Raw genomic sequence first — 23,406 nt, 5'->3', positions numbered from 1 at the left:
GTGTCAGTGTGTGTGACAAAGTGTTTGACCCTCTTCTCACTTTCGCCTACTTTTTACACAGACCATCACATTGTTTCATTATGCCTTGATAGTGTGAGGTCTAAAAGTGCAACATTTGGATTCTCTGATTTTGGATTGTGTTTGTCTCTGTGGATCAAGTCTGGAGCCATGGAGGTAGGACTAACTGGAGTTTGGAGAATGTGATATTTAGACAATAGAGGATGATAGTGATATTGGTCTAGATGATTGTGATGATAATGGGGAGCATATTTATGTGTTTCAGGTGTGTCTGAGGAGGTATTTGCGCAAAATCTGGGTTCTCCTGCATCTGACAGGTGAGTGTGATATCAGAGCAGGTCCAAATAAGCTTTGCCCTTTGCACTCAAAGTCACAATTGATATGTGAAATATTTCATGTAAGATCTCCCTACTTCTACAGTCATGTGTATTTTGCGTGTCCAGCGTGCGTGGCAGGTATGACAGGGAGATGCAGTCTGTTCGGACGACACTATATCCACACCTTTGACGGGGTTTTATATGAGTTTCCTGGAGACTGCAGCTACCTACTGGCTGGAGACTGCAACCATCGCTCCTTCACACTGCTGGGTGAGTCACACTCAGTCTCAGACAATTCAACAAAGAATGAAAAACAGATCTGAATTCTAATAGCGTCTGATGCACATCGAGTGTAGCTCAGCGGCTTGTGCATAGCCACTGCCATGGGTCTGATTCTCACTGGGATGCATGTGCTGAAACAATGCATGCACCTCTACTGTAGGAGTACTGTGTATCAGACATCTGAAATAGCTTACTCATTTATGCTCCCTTTTGATTTTCTGAAGATTCAAAGATCATCATTTTAAAAATGCTTGTTTTTGTCAGTTAAAGCTTTGACGTAGCAGTGAATGAGAGGTAAAATGCATGTTATGTTCAATCTGCAGGTGATTTTGTCAATGGCAAAAGAACTGGAGTCACTCTGTTTCTGGGGGACGCCTTTGAGCTGCACCTGTCTGTAGACGGACGACTCTCACAAGGAGAAAAAAGGTTTTTGTAATATAAGTTTTTGTGCAAAAATAATCAAGTATGTGTGTATTAATATTGACTTATTGCAGAAAAGAATCACTCTAAACAGTGATTATATGGAGATGCTTGATCTGTTTGTGTGTGTCCTTTTTTGTAGATTATCTCTGCCCTATGCATCTCACGCTGTTTTTGTGGGCTCAGACCTCGGCTTTTATAAACTCACGAGTGAAGAATTTGGTTTCACTGTTACTATTGATAATGCAGCCAACGTCGCCCTGACACTAACCAAACACCGCACCAACCACACATGTGGCCTCTGTGGCAACTTCAACTCTGTATCAGCTGATGAATATACAGCTCAAGAAGGTAATATCATTTGTGGGGGATGTGTAGCGACAAAAGTCAATAACAGTGTGTATGTGAATGTTTGAAAGAGGAACTAGGGAGAGTTCATTATTCTTGGAATCTAGGAAATTATCACCAGCACTGAGCAACAGGAAGAGAAGCAGCTGAGTACAGGAAAAAGATAACAATGTAAAAGCAAGAGAAACAGTAGTGGTAGGATGAGATTAAGGAGAAATCTGTCAACTCGTTTGTGTGTGTGTGTGTGTTTTCAGGATTTCTAACAGAGAACAGTTATGACTTTGCAAATTCATGGGCAGTGAAGGGGGCAGATCAGTCATGTCGACGTGTCTCAAATCCCAACCTGTCTTGCAACGGCACAAAAGAGACTTCAGCTGTAAGTAGACACTTTACACACACACATTCACGTGCACACATAAATGTGTTCGGAACGTCTAACAATTTTATTACATTTTACAGTCGGCAAACAATCTATTCAGAGGTGTGACAATATAAAACCTTTTTTATTCAAAGAAGCAGAAGGAATTAAGAGACACACATTAAGGCATGACGGGATCTGAACCTCTGACGTAGAAGCATTTAGGCTTCAACTGGTATTATTTTTTCACAACTCTGCAAACCTTTAACTGCAGCTTACTTACACTTACTAATCACGCATCTCTGTCTCTCACTACATATAGTATTCTGTCTAGTGTATCGTAATTCTGACTTTGTAAGTTTTACCGACAATGCATGTTAAATCAAACGTAGGCAATAGCCAGAATGTTGGATTTAGAGTAGTATGTAAAAATGATCTGGTACTAACAAATAATTGTTGAAAATCTGCTAAATATCTAATCATTTTTACTAATAATATCAAGATTTTGCTTAACAAATTATAAAAGGTAGAGTTTGACCTACTATCAAAATCTCATTGGGTGCCCTGTGGGTTAAGGTGCCAACCGTGGACAACAACGGTTTGTGTCGGGGGACCTCTGTTGCATGTCTTTATCCATCTCTTTCTCCCCTCATGTCCTGTCTTCTCTCTACTTTGAGCTATCTAATAAAGGCATAAAACGCCCCCCAAAAATCCTCAGAATGTTTATGATTTTTGGACTTATTATCTTATAATTATGACTGTTCAAATGTATAACTTACTTACAATTCTACAATCTCACAACTTTGATTTAATATTAGAATTTTTTTTTCATTCCAAACAAGTGGGCCTCCATATACAGTTATGAGGATAAGGGCTTTAATGCTTCAATGGGAAGAGACCTCGATCTCATTAAAAAGGAACAGCTGGGAAGCAAGCAGATCTGACAGGTGTGGGTGCAGTTCTGTAATGTGCATACTGCAGCCTTTGTGGGTGGGCTGATATACACAAAATCATCCAGTTTTAGCAAGAACATTTTGTACCACAGGAACACCCACGTACGAGCAATTAAAATTATGTTAGGGTGAAGCCCACAGTTGTCATCAGCATCTCCTTCACTAATCGCAAAGCTGATATATTTCCTGCATCTTGCCTCAACTGTCTATAGAGAAGGAAATGAATGCTCTTTCACTGTGTAACTGGGCTTCATGCAAAAAACCAAAACCAAAATCTGACTGAGTGAGACTATTAATTTAAGAGCTAAAGATATTTTCACTAATATATCATATGAATGTTTTATAATTTCAGCTGTCACTTACCATACTTTTATCTTTTGCCTAACTTATTTTTTGGTCTTCGTATCATTAAAATCCAGTTACCATCATGATGACACTAGTGCTATTATTGCCATAGGAAAATGTATTTTTTATGAGCTGACAAGACACGAAAGCTCACGGCAAGACAAGAATACTAATGTCTTCAGTCACCAACAAATGTGGTCTCTTTTAAGTTTGTCAACCTGTAACCACTAAAACAAAACAAAACTAATCTTATAATTAGTGACTATGATATAAATAACCATTTTCTTTTGCCAGAAATAATAGAATTACCCTTTGTTTAACTGTATTGACTTGGACTTAATCTGGCATGTTTTTGTAGATTTTGTCCAGCTGCAGCGTGTTGCAGACATCTAGTGTGTTTCTGCACTGTGCCCACCTGGTCTCTCCTGAGGCGTTCGTGTTGCTGTGTCAGGAGGAGGCGTGTCGCTGTGACAAGCAGGACGGGACTGAAGACTGTTACTGTCCAATCTTGCTGGAGTACGCTCGCACGTGCCATGCCCACGGGATACTTCTTCGTGGCTGGCTGGAGGAGAGCCAGTGCTGTAAGTTTGTCTTTCAGTAAAAAGGTAGTTGCAAGCTATGAAGTTACATTAATAATGTAAATATGTGTTCAGTCCCCAAGTGTCCAATTGGGATGCAGTACAGTGAATGCACCAAGTCCTGTTCTACAACCTGCCATAGTCTCAACATCCAGGAGGTCTGCAAAGAAGAGTGCATGGATGGCTGTACATGCCCTGGTAACCTCCCACTCACTACATCTCCCTCTCTTGTCACTCTGTTACTGAAACTGGTAACATGGTGTGTATTTGTTTTTCAGTGGGTAAGGTTTTAGACGGTAATCGCTGTGTGGAGGTATCTCAGTGTTCCTGTCTGCACATGGGACGACATTTCCCTCCAGGATCCACTATCTCTCAAGACTGCAACACCTGGTGAGAGAGCAACATGCGTGCAGAAACCTGTATTGATGCACTGATAGAGAAATACTGCTATGTAAGAACAACAACGCTTCTTCATCGAATTGTCTCTTTATTGCAGTGTGTGCCGTCACGGTTCCTGGGAGTGCACTAATGAAGGCTGCCCTGGTGAGAGAGATGTACAGTAGTAAAGGCACTGGCATACACATTCTACTGGTACAATAAAGTCCTGGGTTGCTCATTTCTGGCGTTATATGTCTGTGGTCTTTGTGTAGGTGAGTGCTTGGTGGTGGGCCAATCTCACTTCAAGACCTTTGACAACAAGTTCTTCACCTTCACTGGTCACTGTCAATATCTGCTGGCAAGAGACTGCACTGATAGTGGGTTTTCTGTCATTATTGAGAACGTGCAGGTAAAAAAAAAATGTGTTTGTGTGTTTGGTTCTTCACTTGTACAAATTTTATAAGTATAATTTTTCTCTCACTTTTTTGCCACAAGCTCTGCTTGTCATCTACAGTATTTTGGCTGTTGGTGTTGTGTTTCAGTGTGCAGATGATCAGGATGCTGTGTGCACACGCTCAGTGACGCTCAGCCTGCCCTCTCTGGAGGACATGACAGTGAAGCTGAAGCATGGAGGAGTTGTCTCTGTCAACAGCATGGACATCCAGACCCCAATGCATCATGGTATGCCACTTGGGCAGAATAGTGAATAAGGTCTACATTTCACAGTCCCCCTAATCATATTGCACTGTATATAGTGTTGTACTGATAATAAGGCCATAACAATAAACAATAAAACTACAACAAAAAGAAATGAACTAAACATGAAAATTAATTCATTTGAATATCTTTGTTGACCTGATTTCTTGAGATTGGTCAATTTTGTGATTGTCATCAGCAGAATCACAATAATTTAACTACTGAAAGTATTGCTATTTATTGTTTTAATTGCTTGCATTTTTATATTGAATTCAGCTAATCCGTTCCCGTGTGTGCACCTCTACAGGCCGTCTGCATATCCAGAGATCTGTTCAGTCTTCTGTACGTGTAAAGTTTGGAGATGACCTTCGTCTGGACTGGGATGGGCGAGGCCGCGTTCTTTTAAGGGTGTGACTATTTTAATGGATAACGGTATTTTTTGAGAATAATGTGAAAAGATCAACAGCTGTACTGAATTCTGTCCACCTCCCCAGCTGGGACCACGATGGGCGGGGCAGACTTGTGGTCTCTGTGGTAACTACAATGGTAACCAAGGTGATGACTTCTTGTCTGAATCGGGTCTGATTGAGGCGGCTCCTCAGACGTTTGGCCAATCATGGAGGATCAACGGAGACTGTGAAACCACCCAAAAACACGAGACCGATCCATGTGCCATTAACCCCAAAAGAGGTATACACACCCATATAGATGAACACATACACACATAAGCACAAAAATGGCCTAAAAAACTAACCTTTAAACCTCCTACCTCTCTTAGTGCATTTTGCAGAAGAGGCATGTTCAGTGATAATGGCAGACATGTTCAGTCCGTGCCACTTTCTGGTGAACCCGGGTCCGTTCCAGCGGTTCTGTCGTTATGATGTGTGCGCATGTGTGGACGGTGAGGAGTGCCTCTGCTCTGCTCTGTCTGCCTACGCAGCTGCCTGCTCCGCCAAAGGAGTGCTGCTCAACTGGAGGTCTCCCTCACTCTGCGGTAACTCTCCCACTGAACTAATAAACCGCTGATCATTCATATCCACACACGCTAGTGAACATGCAAGCATTTAAGTTAATTTTTTCAGTAACAAACTGGGTAAGTCATAACTTTACGTAGGTGAATCAGAACAGCAGCACAGTGTAAAAACCTGTATGAATATTTGGATTACATTCAATAAAATTTTACAGATTAAAATATATTTTAGCTTAAGAATAGAATAGATCCCTAACCCTCCCCTGATTTGTTTTTGTCAGAGCTGGGATGCACCGGAGGCCAGGTGTACGAAGCCTGTGGGAGTGTGTGTGACCGGACGTGTCGCGCTCTATCTGGTGCTGAGGCAGGCTGTGAGGCGGAGAGGGTGTGCGAGGAGGGCTGTTTTTGTCCTGCTGGGAAGTACCTGAGCGACTCCGGAGAATGCGTGACAGCTGACTTGTGCACCTGCCTGCATGACGGACAGCTCTACCAGCCTAATGATGTCTACGCAGATCACAAAAGCATCTGGTCAGTGACTGTGCATGTGGATATTCTGAAACCATGGTAATTATAATATGCTAATAGACATTGTGTTTCATAGATACATTTTCACTTTCTTGGGTGTTTTTTCTTTGCTTGTGTGTGTAGCTACTGTGAGAATGGCTCCATGCGTTGTAGCTCCCCTGAAAGGAGCGCTTTACTGTCTGACCTCTTCTATGACGATGACCTGGCTCCATCCAGAGGTACAAAATCTCTATTGAATGTCCATGTGTTGCGTGACTTGTATAATCCACTGTCCATATGGTTTCTTTCATTTGACCATTTCTGTTTAACATGAGACTGTGCTACCCTTATATGCAGTGAACAACTGGGTCAGTACAGTATGACTGGTGTGATCACACTAAAAAGTCTTGTTAGTTTTACTTGGAAATTCAAGTTAAACTGCTTTATTTTCTTTGTGACTGTGGGTTTTGCATTTTAGGAACTGATCACCAGCATCATGTAATTAATTGGTGTTTGTTTATGTGAATGCAGAGCGCCGGTCAGCCCAGTGCCCTCCTCCACTCGTCCGTGCTGAGTGTGATGCAGGAGAAAAAGGCCTGGAGTGTGCCAGAACCTGCCAGAATCTGGATCTCCCCTGTGTCAGCCTCGCCTGCATCCCTGGCTGCCTTTGTCCACCTGGCACAGTAGGTGGTGTGTTATCTTTGTGAGTGTGTGTTTGTGTGTGGTGGACCAAAATGCTGGACCCCACAAGTTTAAAGCACTGTTTGAGGGCTAAGACTTGGTCTTAGGGTTAGGGGTAGAATTGGGTTAAGGTTAGGCATGCAGTTGTGATGGTTAAGGTTAGGGTAAGGGGCTAGGAACAAACGTGTGTGTGTGTGTGTGTGTGTGTGTGTGTGTGTGTGTGTGTGTGTGTGTGACATAGATAAAGCACCAAACATCTAAAATTGATCATGCTGATTGATTAGCGGATTGATTTCAGGTTCGTCACCGCAGAGACTGCATTGCACCGGAACAGTGTCCCTGTTACCATAACAACAGACCATATGCATCAGGACAGACCATCTCTGTGGACTGCAACACCTGGTAAAAAAAATGTTTGCAGACATGGTTATGAATGGGGAATACCTGCCCTGTGCGTGCTTAACAGCCTTTCTCGTTGTGTTTCTCAGTGTGTGTGAGAACAGGAAGTGGCGCTGCACAGAGAAGGTGTGCGATGGTGTGTGCCGCACTGTGGGGGAGGGGCATTACATCAGTTTTGATGGCCTCAAATATTCCTTCCCTGGCCTCTGTCAATATGTCCTGGTCCAGGTAGGACACAAAGAAATCCAAAAACATTTCCAGTGTGGGTTGCACAGTATGCTGGTGTGAAAACATGCAAAAATGGTATATACATTAATTTCATTTAACCTCTGTATCCTGCTCCTGCTTTTGTCTTTTCCTACTTTCACTATTAATAGGATATGTGTAACGGAGAAGATGGTTCATTCAGAGTGCTGGTGGAGAATGAGTCCTGTGGAATTGTGGGACATCGCTGTGCAAAAGCTGTCACGATCTTCTACCGGGGAGGGTTGATTGTAATGCAACATGGAGAGGTAACACACTCACAAACACACATATACTGTGTCAACTCACATAAACACATTAATACTATAAAAAACTACAGTTAATGGACATTAAAGACACCAAAAATACTGGTGCAGTAGTGAAAAAATGACATGGAACATAACTTCTTACATTGCAAACAATTTGTCCTAAGCTTGACAAATAAGATATCATATGTAATAATAAAGGTCTTTTTCCCAAAACAAGTTTTTTTATAATCATACAACCAGAAGGAATCATCAGAAATGAACATTTTACTGAAGTAGTCCTTTAGCCCTTAAATCTTCGTATAATATTTAAGAAAACATTAAATGGACTTTGTTTGCTGTGTGATTTTGGTGAATTGAAGACTAAGTATTTTCTCTACATTAAACCTGTCTATTTCTTGTAATGGGAATTCCATAATTGCATTACTAAACATGGCCATGTAACTTTTGTGGACTTTCTGGGGTCCATTGATCTATAAAAATCCCAAATGCATCCAAGGTTTTTATCTTTCTCTCTCGCAGGTGAAGATGAAGAGGCCGGTGCTACCAGGCTCACAGGTGGAGATTGTGCAGTCTGGTCAGTTTTACACTCTGCTGCTTGGTAAACACATTTCCCTCAGCTGGGACAAGGGAACTCGCCTCCTGGTGCACATCACAGCCACATACAGGGTACTAATGTATTACAGCACTACTTTTGACTGATTGAATCTTGTTTGTTATATTTACATTATTTCATATTAAACATGTCCTTGTTGTTGCATACATTTTATTGTGTGTAGAACCGGGTGTGCGGCCTGTGTGGTAACTTTGATGGGAACGTCAACAACGACTTGATGAGCAGTAATAACCAGCTGGAGGTGGACTTCGCGCACTTTGGGAACTCTTGGAAGGTTATTCCCAGCTGTGCCGATGCCACACAGGTAAATTCTGGTCCTAGATCAAAAACATATTTTCTCTTGCTAGTTTTATATTATTTATATCCATTTCTGAGATTTCTGCCCCACCACGATACAACGGAGGTGAATGGAACATTGAAAATGCATTCAATTATTTATTTATTTTCAATAAAGATTTATTAAGACTCTACATAAAGACTGTAACGTGTCTATCCAGACATAGTTTACTCTGGATAATCAGCAATCTTCACTGTGAACAGTTTTCATTGGAACTGCTTTCTACCCAAGAAAATTTACACTATTAACCAAAAATTGTACTGTATCCCATGCAAACATTAGAAATGTATGAGATCTGCCTTATAGTATAGAGTTGAGGATCTGCTGTGAAGTTGAGTACAGTCTAGAAAAATGTCAGGCCTAAAACAGATATCATTCAAATTAATTTTTATGTTATTACAATTAGTTTTTGAGTTAAATGTTTTACAAGTACGGAGAATGTGGTTGATAAGTGGCTTGGCTGAGGTTTGAGGTTGACCTCTGGTGCCAGTGCTACACTGAGTCTGGCCCTGTGAAAGACAATTTGGGGCCAGCTCTGTTAATATGACGATAATATGGCTTCGATGTGGTTATATACAGTAAAGCTGCGTATCGACCAAAGGAACTATACCCCGGAACTAGGAACCTTTGGAGGAACTCACTGCGTTTCCACCAAAGGGACTAGGGTTTCAATTTAGTTCTCAAAAACTCTGCTCTGGGGGTTTCCTAAAGTACCGGTACTTTGGGGGGGTGGGGCTTGCCGTGCAGTAAATTTCTGAATGGACGAGTAGAGGCTACTGGGTTTAAATCGAGCATGTCGGGTGTTTTTTCTAGGACTGCTTCTTTCTTTTCCACCGTTGTTTGCAATCAACAGTCAGATAGCACACACAGACAAGTCTCGCCGATGTCTGTCTGGGATCATATGTCGGCATTAAATGTATTGGTCGGAAATAACAGCCAGCGAGCAGCCGTGTGTTTACAGGGAACAGGTGATGGAGCTAAATACTGGGTCCGAAAGTTGTTTTTTTAAGTTTTCATCTGTCAGAAAGTTTTTACACAGAGTGAAGTCGGTCTCCTCTTCTCCAAAACAAGTGGAACAGCTGATTACAGTAGGTAATAAAGCTTGTTAAACATCATGTTCCTACGACACTCAGGCGTCAGCTGATCTGCAGCTCTTGTCGGCTGAAAAGGTTTTAAGGTCTGAGTTCTTTTTAAGAACTTGATGGCTTTATCCAGTTTGGTATTAAATTTGTAACATCTGTATAGTGTGTCTCTTCATTATACTCCCACACAAAAAGCTGTTTTTAATGGACAAGCAGTTTTTCATCATATTCCAATCAAATCTGATCTGTTCATTTATAAATTTTTCTCATGGATAGTGGTTGCTAAATAATGATGCCTGTGCATCGCTTTGCATGGCGAATCAGCCTACGTCAGCTGGTTAATTTGCCTAATTCTCACAGGTCTTTAGACCACGTTGGAAACGCACATAACAATGGGCTGAAGGAACCCTTAAGTTCCTACTTAAAACTCCCCGGTACTTTTGGTTGAAACGCGGCTTGGGGTTCCATACACCATTTGTTATCAGATGAAGCAGACTACATGTTTAGTGTGATGGATTACCTTCCCCAGGCAAGTTTGTGCCAGTTGAGTTTTGTACCATACTGACTTAAAGGTGATATAAAGTTTGTGGTTAATGTTCTGAAAAATCCAAAAACACTACTTTAGTTCCTAAATGACTAACTATTGCATTTCTAGTATAGCGGTTAAACATTCTACAGTACATTAGCAAAGAGCCGTCACTGTCACGCTAGTAATAATAATAGTAATAATAATAATCTTTATTTATAGAGCACTTTTCAAAAACCAGTTACAAAGTGCTTTCACAAGTGTAAAAACAATAAAACACATAAAAACAATTACATGCTAAAAACAAGAAAACACTTATACACATACATAAAATAAAATATAAAAAAAAAAAATAAATAAAAATAGAATCAAATATAATCGGGAAAGGCTCTCGTATAAAAGTATGTTTTAAGAAGGGACTTAAAAGAGTTCACTGACTCAGCCGACCTGATTTCCTCGGGGAGGCTGTTACAGAGCCTCGGGGCCCTGACAGCAAACGCTATGTCCCCTTTAGTTTTCAGTCGAGACTCTGGAACAGACAGCAGACCTCTGGTGTGTATGGGACTAAAAGGTCAGAAATATAACAAGGTGAGAGGCCATGAAGAGCTTTAAAAGTGATCAATAAAATTTTAAAGTCTATTCTAAAACATACTGGGAGCCAGTGTAATGAAGCTCAAACAGGGGTAATGTGGTCATATTTCTTAGTTCTGGTTAAAAGCCTGGCAGCTGAGTTCTGGACAGTCTGGAGTCGATCAATAGAATTTTTGCTTCAATCAATTTTTGGGTTAAACAAGTGAAAAGGCTGTTGCAATAATCCAGGCATGATGAGATGAAGGCGTAAAATGGTTTCAGTGTCCTTAAAAGTTAACATAGATCGTAACATGATTGCACAAGCTTTGTGGTGTGTTGCTCAAAATTTAAATTACTATCAAACCAGACATCAAGGTTCTTTGCAACAGGCTTAACATGATTCACTAGGGAACTAGCAGATGGCAGTATTTGCTTTGCCATCTGCTGGGACCCAATTACTAGGATCTCAGTTTTGCATGAGTTCAGCTGGAGGAAATTATTTGACATCCAATTTTTGACTTCACAGAGGCAGTTGGTAAGTGAACTCAGCATGCCAGGGTCTGTGGATCTGACCGGCAAATACATCTGTGTGTCATCAGCGTAAATATGAAAAGAAACACCATGTCTCTGAATAATGTGTCCAAGGGGAAGCAGATACAAGGAAAACAAAATGGGTCCTAAGACCGACCCCTGAGGCACACCATATTTAAATGGACAGAATGAAGAGACATAGTTGTTCACAGACACACAGAACTTCCTATTTGACAGGTAGGATGAAAACCATTCTAAGGCGGTTCCAGAGATCCCCACCCAGTGCCTCAGTCTGTCTAACATGATGTTGTGATCAATCTGTCTGTTTGTGTTCCTCTGTGTGTATAGGTACCTACTCCTTGCGGCGACAACATTGTCAAGTTGGTTACAGTGGAGCAGTCCTGTCGTGTGATCACTGGTCCCTCTTTAAAGAATGCAACAGCCAGGTGAGTGTAATTGCAGACACACTAGATAGACCTTGACACCACATTCATTGATAAGTTCATGTACTTGGTCCTCTCTTGACCTGTTCCTGTGTGTCTTTAGGTGGATGCAGAGCCATATGTAGATATGTGTGTGGAGGCAGCATGCTCTTGTGCATCAGTGGGCGACTGTGCATGTTTCTGTGATGTCATCTCGGCCTATGCTCTGGCCTGTTCAGAGAGGGGTGTATCCATCAGCTGGAGGTCCAACGACCTTTGCCGTGAGTGTGAAGAATTTATGCATGATCCACTCAGACTTTTTATCATTTTCATCATGTTATTTTCTGGATGATATAGACACACACACAGACAGACAATATCTCTCAATATGTAATATTTATAAGTAAAGAATTCTGTTTGAAGCATATGCCATCTCCTGTGCAGCTCTATTCTTTTATATATATATATATATATATATATAAAATTTTCCTTTTTATGAGCGTCTGTTAGGGTTGTTTTTTAAACTGAGATAAGGACTTCATCTATACTCTGATATCAGATTTGATGTTGTGGAAAAACTAGTTGAAAAATATTTTTTCTAAATACTTTATTATGCAAGTTGCAGATCATGTATATAGTTAGGATTGGTCAGACGCATAGGCCATATGTACACTTTTGTTGAACTCTTGTTTCCTTAGCCATGAGCTGTGAGGAGCTGAACCCTAAGAGCCCAGGTGTAGGGGAGGAGTTATGTCAGTGGAGGTACAATACTTGTGGCCCTGCTTGTCCGATCACCTGCCAGCACCCAGATCCCCTCCATTGCTCACTCACATGTGTGGAAGGTTGCCATGCCAACTGCCCCCCAGGTGCCAAAAACACTCTCCGGACATACATTCTTGTATAAACATACAGACAGTGCGTGGGAGTTGAACTTTACCCTTATTTTTCCTCAGGCCAACTACTGGATGAGGTGACCATGCGTTGTGTAGATCCCTCTCAGTGTAAGGTGTGTATCCATGAGGGTCAGAGAATCTCCCATGGCAACAAGGTCATCCTGAACCACGATGACCCCGACCACTGCAAGATATGGTACTACTCTGTCAAAACACTAAGCTGCAAGGCTGGATATTTTGGATTTGTAATTAATGCTTTGCACTCTTTTAAGATGCTTTGATTTTACTTTTCTGAAGTCACTGTGACAGCAACACCCTGAGCTGTGAAGTTTGCTCCGCCTCCACCATGTTCACCACTCCAACACCAACACCCGCCTATGCCACCTCCACAACCCAACCCTTCACCACCTTGATGCCTGAGGGCACGTGTGACCGTGCCATGGATCTGGCATTCCTATTGGATGGTTCAGAGGCCCTAAGCGAAGATGAATTTCAGGCAACCAAAGAGTTTATACTGGGAGTGGTTGAACGATTCCGCATGGGCTCAGCTCACACTCGAGCCACAGTGCTGCTTTACCACTCTGGAGTCAAAACATATGATCTACAGGTAGATAAACATATATTGTGCATGTGTGACACAGCAAAGTGTGTAGAAATATGCAGTGCTGCATTAAGCTTTCTATGGAAATTACTCTGAATGTCAGAGTAAAGATCTACATCCGGTTGCTTGATCTTTGCATTTTTCTCACTCATTCATGCCTGTAGGTTCAGAAGTGGATGTTTAAGAACACCGTGCATGAGCTGCATTACACAGGAGGAGATGCAGCCTTCTTGGATGAGGCTGTCAAGTATTTGGTTATCAACATCTATGACAAGAACAAGCGTGAGCACGCTGGCCGTGTTGCCATCATCTTGACCGCTAGTGCCAACCCTCGCCCCGTCCGTGCCATCACCAAGATGCTCCGCAGGAAAGCTATCACCACCCTGACAGTGGCATTAGGTCCTGGGGTGAACATGGGGCAGATCAATGACATCACCAAGGCCAACCCTGAAAACAGGGCCTATGTGCTTAGCAGCACAGGTGAGCTGCCTGATCGCCTGTTAGACCTGACAGATTACCTCTGCACTTTGGGGATGGAGCCTGAGGTGGCTAAACCTCCAACGCCGAAGTCCACTCCGGGTAAGGCTCGCCAGGGCATGACCACCACAACCCCGGTTCCTCGTCTGGACCCCAACCCCACACAACACCTCTCCAAAACACCTACATCCACCAAACCCTCTGGTCTGTCTCCCATCACTACATCGTCATCTCCCGTCTCTCCAGCTAAAGATGTGACATTCATCCTGGAAGGCTCAGATTCAGTCGGCGAGGTCAACTTTAACAAGTCGCTCCTATTCCTGGAGGAAGTTATCTCACAGCTCACAAAGGAGGAGGAGTTAATTCGCATCACTGTGATCCAGTACTCAGTAACGGTCACAGTGGAGATCAGTCGGTGGGAGGTGAGGCAGCAGAGGACTCTGCTGCTGCAAAGACTAAGGGAGATTCAGTGGAGGGGTGGAAATAAGACAAACACAGGCGCTGCTGTCACTACGACTTTTCAAGAAATGGCTACAGTCCAATCTACACATGGCCCCACTCCTCCTCAGCTGGTCTTCCTTGTGACAGAAAACCCGCCTACTGACACAGTGACACGCCCGCCATCTATGAGCACTCAAACGCATGTGTATTCCATTGGCGTTGGACCAAAAGTACATGAGGTTGACTTGCTACCATTCAGCTACCCTCAACGCCCACTGATGGTTGATGATTACAACCGCCTGACAACCCTGGTCCACCGTGTAGTCAATATAACACGCACCACAGTCAGGCCCCGCTCTCCTACACTGCCACCCCTGGTCGTCCCAACGCTGTCCAGCCTGCCACCCTCAGGTAGAGAAGACAAACTCATTTTAATCATTTAATCCACAATTAGTCCTTAGCCTGTATTCATTCGTGATCATATCTTTGCACAGTGCCATGTAAGAAGCCTGTGGATGTGATGTTCCTGTTGAAGGCTGGAGGGCAGATTGAGGACATGAAGACATTTGTCAAAGCCTTCATCAATAATGCTGACATAGGTAGGTGAGACCCAGCCCCTAAATACCCTTCTAGCTACATTTTGAATGTAATTTGCACTGCAATTCACTGATGTGTAGTATTTGTATTAGTTCAACCTGTTTTCAATGAGTCTGTCTGAGATTTCTAAATCTTGAGCACAGGTTTTCATTAAAAAGTAAGAGACGGATACGCCTTGGGAAAACAATTCTCTATTTAAATTTAAATAATTTAGAGCTGTGATTTTTGCTATAAAAATATAAAAAATTTGTCCAAACTTTAGAAGTATTAAAGATGGTAAAGTGTATGCCTTAAGGGTCAAACATTTTTAGCATATTTAAGTTTAAGAACACTCTCATGTACATTTATACTACTAATGCTTATTAAAGTAACCAGATTGTGGATCTCCTTCCCTGCATTCCTACAGTGATTTAACTCCTTGTTTATGTGTGCAGGGCTGAATGGCACTCAGGTGAGTGTGCTTCAATATGGCGACACTAACACAGCAGAGATCACCTGGAAGGATGAACAGAGAAAATCCCACCTCCTGAGCCTGATAGAAAGCATGCCAAGCAGGACCACCGCTGCCCCTGCGCTAGGTAGTGGACACTGTGCGCAAACACATAAAGCAGACACACACTGACACACACACACACACACTCACTGTTCTATCCGTCTGCAGGTTCTGCGCTGCGATTCGCTGTGCAGACAGCCATCTCGCCAGTCAGTGGTGGAAGAGTCGGTGTAGCTAAGGCTGTGGTGATGCTGGTGACGGACAAATCAGCAGATGATATCAAGGTGGCAGCTAACGAGGCACTGGCAGCAGGTAATTAAGTCACCACTTACATGATTAACATTGGGAAACCTCAGTTCAAAATTTAGCTAGTATGTTTCCATCCTCCATCTTCCTTTCTCACAAATGGGGTGTAGTTTTACTGATAAGAATCTCCTCCCTCAGGTGTATCAGTGTTCCCCATTGGGGTAGGACCAGATTATGACAAGGGTGAGCTCAGTGTGCTTGGTCACCATGGCAATGAAGACAACTCTCTGCACTTGCACAGCATGGATCAACTGCTGATGTTGCTTACCCTGGACCATGGTTACGCAGAGAGAATCTGCAGAGGTGCTTACAGACACACACACATACAGTAAAATGATTAATGCTAAAAAATAAATCTGTTCTTTAGAAGTTTTTAAATAATGTATTACCATGATGGTGCTAATAAATCATAATGATGATATTGATTATTCGCTTTGCAGCTGGTCCACCAGGACTTTGTGTTGATGATAATGGAAATGAAAGAAAGGTGGGTAATATCTGCTGAGGTTGTACATAAGTTACAGCACGACAGCGACCTTTTCCAGCCATTACAGCAATACTTGTAATGAGTTGTGCCTCTCTTTGTTAATGTGTTTCAGCCTGGTGAGTCATGGCTGCTGGAAGACGGCTGCCACTTTCTCCTGTGCCACCCCAGTGGGGCAGTGATGGTACAGAACCACAAAGTCAACTGTGACAAACTGGAGCCTCCGGCCTGCAGAAACAACATGCTACCTGTCAGAGTCCAGGAGACCTGTGGCTGCCATTGGGAATGCCCTTGTATGTACATCCAAAGGATGAATCAGCTTCTGAAGTTTCCAGCATCATATTTAACCCGTCTATATTAAGTGCACATCATTTCCCACTTGGGCTGTTAACAATGAATGCTGGAGGCTTGCATTCCAGTCTATTTATACTGGCTTTTAACAGATCACATGTTTCTGGCTCCTGTACAAAAACTCTCGTCCTTCTGTTGACAGGCATGTGTATGGGCAGCTCCACCAATCATGTCGTGAGGTTTGACGGCTTGGCACTTAGGCTGGATGGAGATGGTTTGTGCTCCTACACACTTCTCACTGTCAGCAGAGGTAACAGTGAAGGGTCAGAGGTCAAACTCCACAGTGGACCTTGTCAGGACTCAGCGAATTACAACCAGGTCTGCATGAAAGCCATGGAGGTCATCCACGGAACACATAGACTGCTGCTGAAGGATGACGTAACGGTAAGTTACGTATGTTTATGGTCAAGAAACCTGTACTGACACTGAAACTGATCATTATATGTGAGTTAATAAATGGTTATTAACTGTGTGTTTGTTTGAGCAGGCAGTGATCGATCAGGAAGAACTTGCACTGCCGTGGCGGCACGCTGGCCTAGAGTTGGTGCGTTATGGAGGAGTGATGCTGCAGCTTAAGTCAGACCACGGCTACGTCCTGACTTTCACCCCTCAGAGCAATGAGTTTACCATCACACTGCTCAGCTCCTCCCCAACTGGCCACACTGCTGGACTCTGTGGTAACATAAACACAGATCCATTTATTCAAAACTGTTGACTAATAAGTCATTCCTGTTCACATCTCTTTATGTGCTTCTATTGCAGCTTTAACACTTTGAGCTCTGTTCTCTCTCTGTATCTTTCGTCCAGGTGCCTGTGGGGAGGACAAGTCTAACGTCCTTTCCCTCCGTAATGGCAGCTCGACCACTGACAGCCGGCCTTCATCTCAGACTGGACTGTGGCTGTAGATGACGGTGTGTGTCTGCCAAAGCGGAGGGCAGTGTGTGTGTCTGGAGCAGCGATGGGATGTCAGGCTCTACGATCTGAGGTGTTTGAGCCGTGCCACGCGCACATTCCTGTCCAGGTGTTCCTTGTCAAGTGTGAGGAGCAGTCATGTGAGGAGTCAGACGTGTGCGAGCTCATTTCCACCTACGCACGCCTCTGTAGACAGAGAGGTGTGTGCGTGGACTGGAGGAGCCCCCACCTCTGCCGTAAGTCAGTTTTTCATGCGTGGGTGTTTATGTTTCAGTTACCTTGCTGCAGTGGACACATTTTAACACCCAGTCTGACCCCAAACATAAACTTTAGCTTGATCTGTGTGTTGCAGCATTACGGTGCCCCAGCTCCATGGAGTATGATGCATGTCGGACAGGGTGTGTAGAGGACTGTGGTAGCATACAGACGTTGCCAGGCGACTGGTCGGTTGCCAGGGGTAACGAGTCATCCTGTATGGACACACCTACTGAGGGCTGTTTCTGTACTGGAGGGATGGTTTTGCATCAGGGGCAGTGTGTATCACCGGAAGCATGCAGCCAGTGTGTTGACCACCATGGACATGCATATACGGTGAGACAAATATGGCTGAATGTGTGAGGGAATGATGCAAAACCTAAATCAACTTCCTTAAATACAGAAACACATGCTAATAGATTTAGATGGGGAAACCACTGAAGTGTTCACCATTTAAGTGTGCTGTGAGCTCCCTCTAGTGTTGATTTATAATATAACCAAAAACTGTGCTTAAAATGAACTTTGATTTGTTTGTACAGTATATGCAGAGTTGGGTACCAGATGAGAACCCATGTTTGATTTGCATGTGTCTGGACCAACAACACATCAACTGCACTGCCCGACCCTGCAATGACATCAAAGGCAAGCACCCCTTCTGTTACTGCTTCGTGCGCACACAGTAGTATCTGGTTTTTTTCTGGTTTTGCTAAAGCTTAAAAATAATACCAGTGTTGCATTGTGGACTCAGCTGTAACAATTAAACAATGAATCATCTATTTGTGTGTGTAGCTCCAGTCTGTGGACCCTGTGAGATCCTGAAAGAGAAGAGAGAGTCTAAATGTTGCCCAGAGTATGAGTGTGGTATGTAAAAAAACAAACAAACTGTGCCATCATTACAATGTTTCTATTTTCACCAATATTACAGTAGCCTCTCCAAAAGTTAGAAGAACTGACTGGTTAGTGTTCAAAATAAGCCTTGTATGGGGGAAACTTATATGTGAAACTAAGTATAAATCCTGACAAAAAAACTCTCCTGCCTTTATGTTGAAAAAGTATTTTAGCTAATTAGAGTTCTACATAAGGAGATTTAAAAAGTTAATTTGGATAAACATTTTTCAGTGCTCGGTATTAATCAGGCACTTGCATCACAGAGTGTATCTCTTGTCCAACTACAACAGACTGTGTCTCCCTCTGTGACTTTTTTAAGTGTGTGATCTGGTGACTTGTGACCTGCCTGAAGTGCCTCGCTGTGAGGATGGTCAGACTGTTGTTCTGAAAAACCCCGGAGAATGTCAGCCTATATACGAGTGCGGTAGGCTATTTACACAGGCTCTGCTTTGCTCTGGCACACACACACACACACACACACACAGACAGACATACATGAAACAGTGCACATATCCATCACTTTTTACATGTTTCTCTTCATCTCTTTTCCCTCTCAGTCTGCAAAAGGGAAGAGTGCCCACTTCAAGCCCCCCCCACTTGTCCCGCACATCGCCAACTGTCTGTGAAAAAAACTACGTGCTGTGACGTGTTTGAATGTGGGTGCAACTGCCAGAACTCCACCCACGCCTGCCCTGCCGGATTCATCACATCCTCCTCTACCAACGACTGTGGTTGCACAGAAACCAACTGCCTGCCGGACAAGGCGAGTATGTGTTTGGATGCATCCGTTTCAGTTTTTTTGCTGTCCTGTTTTATTTTACTGTGTTTGTGTCTCTCCAGGTGTGTGTGGTTGGTGCCTTGGTTCACCCTGTAGGGAGTGAATGGGAGGAAGGGTGCGAGAAGTGCACTTGCACCCAGCTACAGGACAAAGGCACATTGCTGCACATTGCTCAGTGTACCCCGCCTGTGTGTGATCGAACCTGCCCTCGGGTGAGACACACAGACACACACCAAACATACACATTTGCATTATGGGTCTATAACCATTAATTCTTATATTTCAGGGCTCCACATACACTCCATCAACAGGAGAGTGCTGTGGGAAATGCACACCAACCAGATGTGTGGAGCCAGAGGGAGAGATGCGAGGGGACACACTGACTGGAGGAACCCTCAGAAATGTATGTGTGTAGAGAAATTGTACATGTCTAATATAGGCAAACAAACAATTCTTAGTTATTATTCTTTTCCTGTAATTGTCAATAGCGGCCTAGGTGGCAAACTCCACCTATCTGGTACAAGTTACGGCAAATGTCTTTTTGTCACTTTGCTCAGGCAAAATATTTTTGGCTATATGTGGAGACAAAAGATAAATGTATATTGATGATGGGGCTGTTTTCTTTTTTAGGTGATTTTTAATTTCATCTGTTTGTTTACAGGTGGGAGATGTATGGCAGTCTCCACGTGAAAAGTGTGTGTTACATCAGTGTGTGAAAGTGAAAGACGAGGTGTTTATCTCTGCAACAAACATCAGCTGCCCTGCTATAAACACCCCTTCCTGCCCACTGGGCACCGAGTTACGCTGCAACACCCAGGATTGCTGTCCCCACTGCCACTGCGGTAAACACATGTATATGCAATTACACTCATAAGAAGACATGCCTGAATCATCAAGCTTTCACTCCACTAAGTTAGTTTAGTTATATCATACACAAACAGCATATACCAAGTTGCAGTTGCAGTGTCTGTCCAGCAGATGACTCTCATATTGGTGTCATCCCAGAGCCAGTTATCTCGGCCTGACCTTACAAAGCCTGGTGTTTAATATATTGTTTAATGGCTGGCAATACACTTCTTTGTGTTTTTCTCTATAAAGCTCCTATGGATGCATGTGTCCTCAACCACACTGTGATAGAGGTAAGTCATGCAGAAAAGCAGGACTCTTCTTTCAAATTAGAACATTTTGAGTTTCACTGCTCCATCGTGATCTGTGTGCGTTTGTGCAGGCAGGGGAGACGAGGTTGATGGATTTGTGTACACACTGTGAGTGTATGGTGGAGGATGGTGCTGTGAGGAAATACAGACTGTCCTGCAAGAGAATCAGCTGTCCCACTTGCCCCATGGTAACAATCATCCTATGAATATTTTTTTATTATCATCAATATCATTTGTCATCATCATGACTAACCAGTAAATTCAAACATCCATCATTTTCATCAAAGATTCTCTAATCCACTTACCACATTCCCTCCCTGCTCATCATTAAATTTGGCCACATTGATTCTGTCCATTTAAAAAGGTAAGAAGTGAATTATTTATTTGTACAAATGGTCCAGGCAAATGTAGTCTTTGTGTTTCCGGTATTGTCCTCTTGATGTCTTCCTATATGAAGTAACATGCAATACTAACCACAATGTTTTCAGGGATACACTCTGCAGAAGCAGGAAGATGCTTGCTGTGGTCATTGTGTTCCCACTGCCTGCTTCATGCAAAGGCCAGATGGAAAACTGATCAATCTACAGGTAGGTGCTTTGCAGAAAAGATGATGCCTTGCTCATAAAACCTCACACACACAGAATGCAGACACACTGTAGTACTCATTCAAGAAAACTTAACACTATATATATGTGTATGTGTATATATATATATATATATATATATATGTGTGTGTGTGTGTGTGTGTGTTTTATACTATACTATACCAAACTAAAATAAACTTTACTGTACCACACTGTAGTATTGTATACTTTACTATACCATACTCTACACTGTACAATACTATCCTATGCTAGACTTTACTATGATGAACGATATTTTATTATTCTATACTATACTATGCTATAGTATATTATACTATTCTATACTATATTACCCTACTATATTATACCATACTGTGTGCATGAATTATACTAGACTGTGCTATATTATACTATACTTTACTATATAGTACTATAGTGTGCTTTACTATACTACACTATGCTATCCCACACTATACGATACTCAATAGGGTTCTTTTGCCAAAATTAAGAAACAGACATGGCTTGATAAAGTTTGTCTGTATTTAATTTAATATTATATTTTAATACATATATATTATAATTATATAAATTTTATATTTAATATTTTGTCTTCATTGGTACACTGTAGTACAATTAAAAAAAGAGAGAATAGCTTTTCAGCAACAGGGAAGGACAAAAATACTGTATGTGTGCTTCACTCCCTCTAGGTGAATACCACTAGCAAGGACGGTTGCAACCTTTATACCTGTAGTGTAAACAGTAAAGGAGATCTTGTCCTGCAGACCAAAGTGACCACGTGCCCTCCTTTTAACCGCCAAGCTTGCCTGGACCAGGGGGTACGACCGCTATACAAACTGCCCTCTAGCCATCTTACAGTATTCCCACACCTACACCTCTGAATATGCCACAAATTTTTTTAAATGTTTCTCTCCTGTTTGTTTTCAGGGGAAAGTCAGCCAGATTGGAACAACCTGCTGTGAGCTGTGTAAGTGGGGCTGTTTCCTCTGTAAGACAGGTACACTATTTAGAAAAATCTGGATGCTGTGATTTTAATAAAAGTGCATGCATGTGTGAAGGTACGGAGCCAGAGTGTCGAAGGACAGTGGGAATGCTTAACTACATCAAAGTGGATGATTGCCAATCAGAGCAGCAGATAGAATTGCACTACTGTGAGGTAAGAGACCACACACACACACACACACACACAATTTAAGGATGATTAATCCCCCCCCCCCCCCCCCCGGATTAGCCTACAAAGTTCAATGAAATCATAACACTGTCCCTCACCATCCCACCCTTTCTGTCTCTCCCTGTGGTGCTGTCCATCCGTTCGTCTGTCTGTCTGTCAGGGCAAATGTCGCAGTAAGTCCATGTACTCTCTGGAGAGGGCCGCTGTGGAGCAGGAGTGTGTGTGCTGTGCTGCTGTGGAGACGGAGCCTCTCAGTGTTCCTGTCCTGTGTTCCAACGGCACTCGTAGCCACCACACCGTCCTGTCTGTCACTGCATGCGACTGTCTGTCCAAACACTGCACTTAGTGATAGAGAGAGAGAGAGAGAGAGAGAGCGAAAGAGAGAAATTGATATGTATGTATTCAAGTAAAATGTACTCATAGAAAATAACTACACAAATAACAATAAAACAAACCTTTCTGTAAGCACTAATTTTTGGTCTGTGTTTTATTGAATATTCTTATTGAAATGTATGGGTTTGTTCGCACTAATATTTATTTTTTAGATATTTCAGTCTTTTAAAAGTGATAAAAGATTTTAGGGTTTTCATGAAACACGATGTTTTTCATCAATCTATCACATTTTAATAAAGTAAATGTACAGGGAAAATGTCGCAGTATGTCGCAGTAAATGTCGTTGTGTAATGTTACTAAGTACATCAACTAAAACTTGTACTTGAAGTATTTTCATTTCGTATACTTCCAATCTACTTCAATGCAGAGGGAAATATTGTGCTTTTCTTGCTGACCTAGGTTTATTTGGCAGCTGTTACTGATTAATTATGGGCTTTTAAATATGATGCACTCTTATAGACGAAACCACACAACAATATATACAATAGTTAAAATGACCCTGACCTTGACCACTACAACACTTAGTATTTTTATACTGCAGTATTGTGACTTTTACTCAAGTAAAGAATCACAAAATCACTAGCAAATGCCTAATATTTGGTGGTTGCTAATATAATAATATGTTGATTCTCTCCATTTTAAATGCTTTTTGTATTTGGCTGCTAGGTAAGTTGATAAGTAGAAATTAATGATGAATAGCTTATCAGTCATGAAAGACAATAGGTTTATTGCCCAATGTGAGATAATAAGCTTAATTTTGCACCGAT

General features: G+C 42.4%; 1 protein-coding gene across 1 annotated transcript; it reads left to right on the top strand.

Annotated features, from left to right (window-relative positions):
- On the top strand, positions 1–22,718 carry vwf (von Willebrand factor). Its single transcript, XM_038705291.1, is given in 55 exon segments — positions 1–174; positions 284–335; positions 462–605; positions 941–1,043; positions 1,180–1,388; positions 1,640–1,761; positions 3,400–3,622; positions 3,695–3,817; positions 3,898–4,009; positions 4,116–4,162; positions 4,270–4,406; positions 4,540–4,678; positions 5,001–5,101; positions 5,188–5,383; positions 5,472–5,687; positions 5,945–6,191; positions 6,312–6,406; positions 6,699–6,850; positions 7,147–7,250; positions 7,337–7,475; positions 7,625–7,759; positions 8,279–8,425; positions 8,536–8,676; positions 11,767–11,839; positions 11,842–11,864; positions 11,965–12,121; positions 12,539–12,706; positions 12,794–12,929; positions 13,031–13,340; positions 13,499–14,663; positions 14,747–14,851; positions 15,284–15,427; positions 15,511–15,654; positions 15,787–15,951; positions 16,089–16,135; positions 16,248–16,425; positions 16,626–16,867; positions 16,971–17,160; positions 17,291–17,350; positions 17,353–17,631; positions 17,748–17,986; positions 18,190–18,292; positions 18,440–18,511; positions 18,858–18,962; positions 19,096–19,301; positions 19,379–19,528; positions 19,603–19,719; positions 19,978–20,158; positions 20,415–20,455; positions 20,545–20,661; positions 20,962–21,060; positions 21,765–21,893; positions 22,003–22,042; positions 22,134–22,231; positions 22,407–22,718. Coding segments are annotated over 55 exon segments (8,559 nt in total). The 5' UTR covers positions 1–168; the 3' UTR covers positions 22,593–22,718.
- Positions 22,719–23,406: the final 688 nt, after the last annotated feature.

Source organism: Micropterus salmoides, unplaced genomic scaffold (genome assembly GCF_014851395.1).
Source record: "Micropterus salmoides isolate LMB-PRFRI ecotype aquatic unplaced genomic scaffold, ASM1485139v1 Ms_hic_scaffold_8, whole genome shotgun sequence".
In the NCBI taxonomy this organism is placed as follows: domain Eukaryota; kingdom Metazoa; phylum Chordata; class Actinopteri; order Centrarchiformes; family Centrarchidae; genus Micropterus; species Micropterus salmoides.
The sequence above is the reverse complement of the archived record's forward strand: the minus strand, read 5'-3'. Positions and strand labels throughout refer to the sequence as shown.